General features: G+C 38.9%; 2 protein-coding genes across 2 annotated transcripts; one reads left to right on the top strand and one right to left on the bottom strand.

The window, feature by feature from the left end:
• Positions 1-3,900: 3,900 nt before the first annotated feature.
• LOC136229977 (disease resistance protein RPM1-like) lies at positions 3,901-6,579 on the top strand. Its single transcript, XM_066018868.1, has one exon. The coding sequence runs from the start codon at positions 4,386-4,388 to the stop codon at positions 6,576-6,578; it is 2,193 nt and encodes a 730-aa protein (XP_065874940.1). The 5' UTR covers positions 3,901-4,385; the 3' UTR covers position 6,579.
• Positions 6,580-7,371: 792 nt separating this feature from the next.
• On the bottom strand, positions 7,372-8,894 carry LOC136229985 (putative pentatricopeptide repeat-containing protein At1g64310). The gene has a single exon (XM_066018883.1). The coding sequence runs from the start codon at positions 8,772-8,774 to the stop codon at positions 7,386-7,388; it is 1,389 nt and encodes a 462-aa protein (XP_065874955.1). The 5' UTR covers positions 8,775-8,894; the 3' UTR covers positions 7,372-7,385.
• Positions 8,895-10,116: the final 1,222 nt, after the last annotated feature.

Genomic DNA, 10,116 nt, shown 5'->3' with positions numbered 1-10,116 from the left:
TTACAAGTTGAACCTTTAACTGTGGTAATATTTTATTGATGCAAGATTGATTTTTCTACAAAGGAAAACTTACAAATTTATAGGATTGGTTCAAAACTCTAGATTACAAAAATGAAACGACCAAAGCCACAACAAAAGATTGCACTAATTAAAAAATAACCTGAATACTTCGTAGTGAAGTAAAAACATAAAATGACAAAAATATCCTATAAGCTTTTGTAAGGAATCTGCTAGCATTCGAATCTCCTCACTACGTTCGATTTCACTTCGTTTAGCCGAACCTTCAACCTTTATAGGTTCAAAGAAACCTTTCGATCCTCATTCGTGAGTCATCTGTCCTTTGTTTATCCAGTTCTCCTTCCTTCTGTCTCATAAATTCGGTCCTCTATAGTCCATGTTCTCTTTTCTTAATCTCTTCACAGGAGATGTCTCCATCATTCATCATTTCTTGAAAAAAGTTGAACTCCAAGTTGTCTGGTGGATAGTTGAGGGGTTCATTTGCGTTGTAGATGGGTGTCTTTCATGTTGAAGGATGTTGATGCCTTCCCTACTAATTCAGAAGTTCAACAACATAAGCATTCGACCATAAATTCTTCACAAGTTTGTAAGGTACACACTTTTGGGGTTTGGGGGCACTTGCTAACCTTTCTTTACTCAAACAAACTATAGATCTTTAATGTTCATCAACCTTCTTTTTTACTTTGGGATTGTTCCTTTTTCCAACTTATCTCGTAGTTCTCCATGAATTTGGTTGATCTCTTGGGCTGGCCTTTTAGCTGAGACGTTCGACTTAACCCCTGTATAAATTTTTGCGAGGTGGGTGTGGTTCGGCACCTTGGTATTTACAACTTTGAAAGGTGGTCGTCCAATAACCGAATGTATTACTGCATTATGAGAAAACTTGGCTTGTGCAACTGCAAAATCCCAAGTAATTGGCTTGTCCTTTCAAATGCTTTTCAAAAAGTTTCCTAACGTTTCATTCACAGCCTTCGTCAGACCATCGGGTTGAGGATGTGAAGTGGTGCTAAACTTCAGGGATGAATCAAACAATGCCTAAAGGGTTTGCCAAAATTGACTAAGAAACTTAGTGTCTTTGTTTGAAACAGTCATATTAGGAACTGTGGCTCTGAAGAACAATTTTGTTATGGTAGAGGTATTATTCATAAGATGTCGGTGGCGGAGATGCGTATGTTGAGATGGATGTGTGGTCACACGAGAAAGGACCGGGTGCGTAATGAAATAATTAGGACAAAAGTAGGGGTTACATCTATTGAGAATAAAATGAGAGAAAACCGACTAAGGTGGTTTGGCCATGTGAGACGTAGAGCGCTTGATGCGCCGGTTAGGAGAACCGAAGAGTGGCAAAGGGATGTAGTGGTGAGGGGTAGGGGAAGACCTAAGCAAACTTGGAGGAGGGTGATCGAGAGTGATATGAGTTTATTGGGAATTGAGGAAAATATGGTAGTGGATAGGACGGAGTGGAGGGAGCGAATCTGTGTCGCTGACACGACTTGATTTTCACGGTTTTATATGATGGTTCATGTTAGCCGACCCCGAATCATTTCGGGACTAAGGCTTTGTTGTTGTTGTTGTTGTTTGTAGAGGTATTATTCATTTTCTACAAGGAAGGAAATGCACCATCTTCAAAATTGATCCACAACTATGAAGATTGAATCCATTCCTTTCTGAGTTCTAGGATGACCCAACACAAAGTCCATGGATAAATCCTCCCAAATGCAATATGAAATAGGAAAATGTCATATGTAAACCTGCATTTTGAGCATGACACTTTGCAATTTGACCGACGCAACATATTTCCACCAGGTATGACGCGTCCCTCCTCATCTTAGGCCAAAAAATTGTGAACTCATAGCCTCGAACGTCTTGTTTCAGTCAAAAAAATTCGATAAACTTCATTCATATGTAGATCTCGAATAACTTTCTCTTGGATGGTAGTACTCCGTCAGCAATGATGATTTCCTTCATCCAATACCATCCATTAGATATAACTCGCCCTCATGACGCTTGGCCAAACACTTCTCTTAGATGTTGCAAAATTTTGAATCATTATAGTAATTATTTTTCAGATGTTTAAAGGATTAATCTCCAAGACTAAGGTCTTGAGCACGTTCACCCTTCGACTTAGAGCATCTGTCAACTTATTCTGACTACGTAATGAATATAGATAAGTTTACAAGAGAACTTATCTACAAAAGCAGGCCATTTTGAATTCATTTAACCCTTAAAGTGCATGATTTCCCAAATACTTCAAAACATGATGGTCTGTGTATAATATGAATTCATTGTCAATAAGGCAATGCCCATATGTTGGTTCCCCATCAGTAAACCAAGTACAACCCTAAATTCTCCTTATGCTCCTCTAGGGTTTATTATGTAACAGTATATCTCAAAATAGACAACCACAAACTTTCCAATCACTTGGCATAACACTCTTGGTTCATCAACTGCATAAAAGTTCTTTGTGCATTTATTAAACCGAACGGCATCACTAGCCACTTGTACAATCCATCTTCTGTTTTGAAAGCAGTCTTTCATTCGCACCTTACATTAATCCGGATATGATGATATCTGCTCCTTATATCTATATATGAAAACACCTTCATACTACTTAGTTGGTCTAGCATGTCATCAAAAGAAGGTATAGAAAAATTATACCATATAGTGATTTTGTTAATGACTCAGTTATCTACACACATTCTCTAAGATCACATTTCTCCGTTTTTTATCATTTTCCACGTTTTTCACGTGAAATGCAAAAAAGATGATCTACAGATATAAGAGACGTAATTTTGGAATTAAACAAAATATTAATTATGAAATATCTATTCGCAGGTTAAACTAAAGCATCTCTATTCCACCAATTATGGATACAAATTCTATGAAATAAATGAACTAAATGGCGGAATAAGAATTCTCTAGAAATATGGGATAAAAAAACAAATTTAACACTAACGTTTTAAGTGAAGTGCATATTTAGCTTTAACATATGACATTGTGAAAATTTAACCCTAACATTTTCAAGCAAGATCAATTTTTGCCCTACGTTGTCGAAAATTAGAAAAAGTTAGTTTGACTGGTATTTAATTTATCACTTCATAACTCCAAATAATAATTTTCTCTAAGATATTTAGTGTATTATTAACAAAATTACAAAAATTCTGTTAAAATACTAAACACTAAATCCGCTACATATAAAGTAATCATAAAAAAAAAAAAAAAAAAAAAATTGTTAAATTGTCTACAATATTTACTATGTTATTAATATAGTTACAAAAATCAACAAAAAAAAATATACGAAACTGTTTCAATTTATCAATCCAGTCGTTTCAAATTTTCGATGCTTGCTTAAGTTAGACTAAATCTGCATTTCGCTTGAAACGTTAGGGTTAAATTTCACCGAAAGTTAGGGTTATATTTGGCCCTTCTCCCTAGAAATAGCTATTTTATTGCTAATTTATTCCATGAATAAAACCGCACTCAAGTTGCTACAGAATAACAGTAGAAGGCACATAGTCATTCTCTTACTCCTTGTGGGAAAATTATGTTAGTGAAGAGATGTACCCAAATAATAGTATATGCAGAATCCATCGGTGGAAACTATTTCAGAAGCAGAAAATACCATTGCTTGACGTACTGCAGCTTTTGCACACCGCAAGAAGACAAGCAAGTTATCTATAATGAAGCCTAACTTTATAAATGTTATGTCTCGCAGATTGAAGTGAGAGTTGTCATGGATCGGAAGCATTGCAGTCAATGTACCTTCTTCTTTGGTGCAAGATTCCACAAGGAGAGCAGTGGCTTCAGAGGCATGACCAATTATTGGTTCTTCAGTGACATCTTTAAGTCTTCCTGCAGTTTAAACAACAAAACATTAAAAGGGTTTATGTTAATGTAAAGGATTTCGGATTCATATTACTGAATTCACCATTTTTCAAAAACGAATAAGAACTCTCTAATTTATTCACATACCATGACATACAAATAAGCAAGTAATCATGTACAAAGATAAAGGCCATATCCGTTTTTGTTTTGTCTTACAGGAGCTTTTTTATAAGGTGCTAGTACTAATTAGAGCTCAAATGTTTCAAGAGATTACTTAATTTGGCATGGAACCTATAATATATTCTTTTTTTTTTCTTTCCTTGAAGTTTCCGTCATCAAGTCAAATGAAAATGGAGCCAACATTTGGCCATTTTCTTTTTCAATGATTTCTTTCTTCCCCATATTAAACTATGCAACAGGCCAAAAGGAGACAGACAAGATTGATGACTTAACCAAAGACTTTGCATTTCAATATTTTAGTGTAAAACCTCAAATTTATATTCCAGTATCTTGTTTACCTCCTCCTCTGGAAATTGACAGAAATGGCAGAGGCTCAGGTTAACTTCTACTCGCGGAGATTAGAGTCCCTGTTACTTCATGAAACCGAGACCTTCAACGGCTTTGTTAATCAGATACAAGGCATAAGAGGCTCACTAGAGCAGATTGGTGATTTCTTTCGATGCAGAGGCAACGCAGAAAGTGATGCTGCTTTTCATACATGGGTCAATGACCTTATACCTTTAGTTTCTGAGATGGATGATCAGGTTGACCAGTTCATCATCCAGATTGATCAGCAAACTGAGTCAGATAGGTTGGCTTTGACAGAACGTTTCAGGAGTGAGCTGCAGAAGACACAAAATCATCTTGCTGAAATTGTCCACACAATTACACAGATCAACAGTCCCACCATGATTGAACAAGACAAGAAAGAGAAAGAAGATCACGAGGAAGAAGGGCAAACGGATCATTGCTCAAACACCATTTTGACAGAATGTTCCACGGGTGAGCTGCAGAAGACACAAGATCACCTTGCTGAAATTGTCCACGGAATTACACAGCTCAACGTTTCAACCATAATTGAACAAGACAAAGAAGAGAAAGATGGTGAGGAAGAAAGGCAAGCGGATCATTGCTCCAACACCATTGAAGGACAGGAGAAAGAGATTGGAGATCATATGGAACAATTCAATGAGCAGCAAAATGATCAGACATCATCTGCATCTTCCTCTGTTCCATTCAACTTAAAGTACAACAATTTACCTTATTATCTTAAATCTTCTTTGCTTTATTGTTGTATATTCCCTGAGAATTGCTGGATAGGCAAGGGTAAGTTAATTAGGTTGTTGGTAGCTGAAGGTCTGATACAAGAAAACACAGGACTAATATTGGAGGACGTAGCAGAAAAAAATTTAAATGAGCTGATTAGCCAGGGAATGCTTGAAGTGAAGGACAAGCATCCAGGGAATGGAACAAAACTCACCGTTTCTTCCCCTTATCGTGTGCTCCTTCAAGAAAAGTTTACAATTGCTCAGGCTGATTCAGATGTGAATATCCCCCCTATTGCACGTCGTGTTTTAACTTCAGACCTGATGAAAATTGGGCATAATTTAAGCAATCTCCATCCTCACTCTTTATTTATAATTGGAAATCAAGAACATGTAGAAGAGAATTGGCTGGATTTGACATGGGCGAAATTCTTACGGGTGCTAGATCTAGAAGATACCAAAATTAAGAGCTTACCAGATGAAGTAGAAGATCTTCTCCACCTAACATATCTTGGTTTGAAACACACCAACCTAACTGAGCTTCCAGCAAGAATTGGTAGACTCCGAGCACTGCAGACTTTAGATATCAGGTGGTGTGGGCGTCTATCAGCACTATCAGATGAGATCATAAGTCTTAAAAGACTAAGGCATCTCAAAATGTTTAAGAACATAAGTGTTTCTGGGGTGAAATTACCCAGAGGAATAGGTAGATTAAGAAACCTCTTGACAATCACTGGGGTTCATGCTGGTGTTGCAGAGGAATTAAACGAACTGACTCAACTTAGAAAGCTGGGTGTGATGGATGTTTCTGAAGAAAATATCAATCAGCTATCTGCCTCTATAAGTAAGATGCAAGGTCTTCTTTCCTTGTCTTTGGAAGCAAAGTGTGGTTTCAGGGAAAACCTTTTTCTCGCGGAGTCATTCTCGCCTCCACCTCTTCTCAGGAAACTACGCCTAGAGGGTAACCTAGAAAAAGTGCCTAGCTGGTTTGGCTTAATGGAAAACCTTACAAAGATAAGACTAGGTTTTTCTCATTTATCCGAGAACCCAACATTAGTTCTTCAGCTGCTACCTAATTTGCGGGATTTGACATTGTGGCATGCTTATGATGCAAGGCAGCTGGGGAAAGAATTCTGCAAAGCTGGCGGATTCCCGAAGCTTGAGGTTCTCAGCATTTCTTCTCATGTTCTTGAGGAATGGATAGAGCTTGAAGAAGGAGCACTGCCAAGCTTACTATATCTCCACTTCCACAACTGCTTGCGTCTAAGGATGCTCCCTGAAGGTTTGCAGTTTGTCTCTACTTTGAAGCAATTGGATCTGCTGCCTTTGCTTGATGAACATGCAGAAAGGCTAAAACCTGATGGTGGAGAGGAAAATCACAAGATCAAGAACATTCCAAGAATATCATTCATCCCCATGTCCCTGGTGAGTCAGTTGGCAAGCTCCCACCCTTGCCACCAAATCCCCTAGTAATATCTGAAGAATATACTTCTGGGTTAGTAGCATGTTAAATTTGTTTCATCAGACAAACAATTATAAATTGTTATGATGATGTTCCACTTAAACTTATGTATGTTTTTGCTTGTTATTACACACTTATTTATGGACTGTATTTTTACTGCTGCTTGTTGTTAATGGGGAAAATCTAGGAATATCATGTCAACTCATGGTGAACTGAAACAACCTGATAACAAATATTTTGATCATATTCCCAGATCCATATTCTAATATATGGTGCAGATCCAGAAGCAATTTAGTATAACTGTATAACTAAAAAAAAAAATTACAAATGCTATGCAACTATGTTTTAAATAGCAAGCAAAACAACGGTGAAAAATATGGAAACTCCTCTATATAAAAGGTAGTACTAGAAAAAAGAACCAGAGAAAAATAATGAACTGTTACACCCTGTGCAATACCTTAGTCTCTAAAATTTCTCTCCTAACGTAAAATGTATCAGTTGACATGTACTCCCACTTTTAGTGGATATATTTACAGGAACAGAAAACGTATAGAATCCTTACTGCAAATATCAATATCACAATTCAATTGATAAGAGTCCTCCATAGAATAAGAAGAAACTTATCTGTGCCTGCGGTCATGTACATTAACTGGAGAAATGAAACTAAACCACAGGAAGAGGGAATGTAAGGGATCCCATAGGACATAAATAGTCAGTTGTAGAGTTACTTGAACAAGGGCTATACTTGTGGTTAATCATCCTGAGCAAAATCTTATTTGAAGAGGATCACAGAAACCATTTACTTGACATTTCACTCATTGACTGAAACTGCCTCGAATCCAGCTAATTCCAGGCATTTTGCTTACTTCAACATTTTCGATCTCATCTCTTGTCGTCTTGGCATTGTTCCACTTCCCTTTGCCAGCATAAATGTTGGAAAGCATTACTCTATAAACACCTTTTTCGGGCTCCTTATCAAAAAGCTGTTGAGATGCAATTTCTGCCAACTCAGAATTCCCATGAATGTCACAGCATGACAACAGCGCTCCCCAAATTCCAGAATCCACTGGTTGCATCAAGGACAAGATAAAATTGTATGCTTCTTCCAACTCACCTGCCATCCCTAGGAGCTTTACAATGTGAACATAATGCTCAGTTCTAGGTGAGATGCAAAACTCATCCATCATTCTCCTGAAAAATTCCTGGCCATTTTTCACAAGGCCAGCATGACAGCAAGTGCAAAGGAGAGCAGAGAATGTAGATTCATCAGGTTTCAATCCTTTATCCAGCATCTCCTCAAACAGTATGAAAGCCTTAGCAGCATATCCGTGCAAACCAAGACCTGAAATTACTGAATTGTAGGAAACAACATTTCTAATGGGTGTACTCTCAAAAACACGAATTCCCAATTCCACAAATCCACATTTCAAATACATATCTATAAGAACAGAAGAAACCATGACATTAGCTTCGAATCCATGTCGAAGAACATAAGCATGTATCGAGCTGCCAATTACTAAGGCTGATGATTGAGCAGCAGCTACGAATATACTGGAAATCAAAATGGGATCTGCCCTTTTACCTTCATCATTCATATGCCTATAGAATAACAATGCCTCCTTATAGTATCCAGACTGAGAATATCCGGTAATCAAAGAAGACCATGCTACTAAATCAGGCTGAGATAAACTGCTAAAAACACCATAAGCTGAATTCATACACTTGAATCTTGAATACATGCTTACAAGTGCACTGCCTACGTATGCATTAGAATCAAAACCACTTTTCAAGCAAAAGCCATGAACCCCTTGGCCAAGTCCAAGAAGGCTAATATCCATTAAACCCGAGATAAGGCCAACCAAAGTGTACCCATCTGGCTGCTGCTTCCTAGTTTTTCGCATCTGATCAAACAAACGCACCCCTGCATCCCAAAATCCACAATAAGTATAACCAGATATCATAGAATTCAAGAGAACCAAATCTGGGTCAATAATCCCAGAAAAAACACGGCTTGCTTCACTCACATTACTCAATTTTGAATATGCTGTCACAAGCGCACTACAACAAACAGAATTCAGTCCAAAACCAGAAACAATAACTCCTCCATGGACGATCCTTAGACCATCAAGATCAAAGTTTTCATAGCACGCTCGAATAAGACACGCAAAAGTGAAGTTGTCCGGTTTAGTTTCTGTTCTTAGCATCTTGGTATACAGAGATAGCGCTTCAGAAAATCTACCTGATAACTTGCTGGATCCGCTTTGATATTCTTTGCCGGAGTTACCTGAAAAACAAAACCGGACGATCAAGTCAGATTTTGTAAAAATGAGTCTATAATAGCTTTGTGGGAAAAAATGTGAACGTACCTCCTCCTTATTCTTAAGACCTTTTATAGGTGTTTTTTGGGTAACCGCCGAGGGCGGTTACTCCTTAGTGGGCCACGTTCTAAGGGCGGTTATCCCTTTTTAGGCCATGTCCCTTTCATGGCTTTCATGGCAACGAACGTGGTTCTGAGTGGGAGTCTTGACGCTCCGTTTAGGAATTCGGGGCGGTTTACTCGCTGCGCCCGCTTCCTTCATTCGGGTCCCGTCCAATCTTAGCCCATGGGGCTTTAATATGGGCTGGGCTTGCGAAATGAATATAACCCGTTTTGGGCTTCGCGGGTTATCACATGCCTCCCCCTTGGTCTAGCAAGAGCCCTTTTAGGGTCTTTTTATAGGGGACGCTTCGTCTTTGTCCGATTATTTCAAAGTTTTGAATTTGTGCATTTCCCCTCTTTCGTTTTCTCCGGCGTCGACCTTTTAATTCCGTTACTTCTTTTCCGGCGTTGACCTCTTAATCCCGTCACTTCACTGTGTTGTCTTTTTCATGTAAGTTTTTCTTTTCATATTTGTTCCTTGTTCGGCTTTTTGCTTCTGTTTTCCTTTTATCAATCATGTCAGACCTCGACTTCGCGCCGTTTGACGACGATTATGTCCGCGAGGTCTCTAACGAGGTCGAAGAGATGGTTGAGGAAGCTTCAACCAGCTCTCCCGGGTGTAATTCTCATCCAGCCGACTTCCTTCATCTGGCGAATACAACCGACGAGGGTTTAGGTTTTGACCCCAAAAAGTTGATTCCGCCACCTGTCCCAACCCCTCGTTTGTTACCAAAGAAGGACAGGTCGGGAAGTCTGGTTTGTCAAGAGACAATCGATGATTTGCGGGAGCATTATCCCTGGCTCCGAGGTCTCGAGACTATCATTCCTGGGGAGGATAGGGGATCGGGCGATTACCCAAAGGGGTACTTCACTATTTTCGTGGCCCAGATTATCTGCGGCTTCACTTATCCGCTGGCGGATGAGATTGCTTCCGTCCTAGGCGGTTACGGAATCGCGCCCGGGCAATTGCATCCTAACGGCTGGGCCGATTTGACTCTGGACAAATTCTTGACGGATTGTTTGGAGGTTCCCTTTTCGCCCAAAATCTTCTCCAAGCTCCACCATTTCAAAAGCTCGGCGGGGTATTTCACTTTCATCCGCCAGAGCGGATACTATGGTTTTGACGA

Source organism: Euphorbia lathyris, chromosome 1, assembly GCF_963576675.1.
Source record: "Euphorbia lathyris chromosome 1, ddEupLath1.1, whole genome shotgun sequence".
Taxonomy (NCBI): Eukaryota; Viridiplantae; Streptophyta; class Magnoliopsida; order Malpighiales; family Euphorbiaceae; genus Euphorbia; species Euphorbia lathyris.
The sequence above is the reverse complement of the archived record's forward strand: the minus strand, read 5'-3'. Positions and strand labels throughout refer to the sequence as shown.

Bases quoted from the DNA above. Each gene is read 5' to 3' on its own strand.
- LOC136229985 (XM_066018883.1), bottom strand. From the start codon at position 8,774: ATGCTAAGAACAGAAACTAAACCGGACAACTTCACTTTTGCGTGTCTT.
- LOC136229977 (XM_066018868.1), top strand. From the start codon at position 4,386: ATGGCAGAGGCTCAGGTTAACTTCTACTCGCGGAGATTAGAGTCCCTG.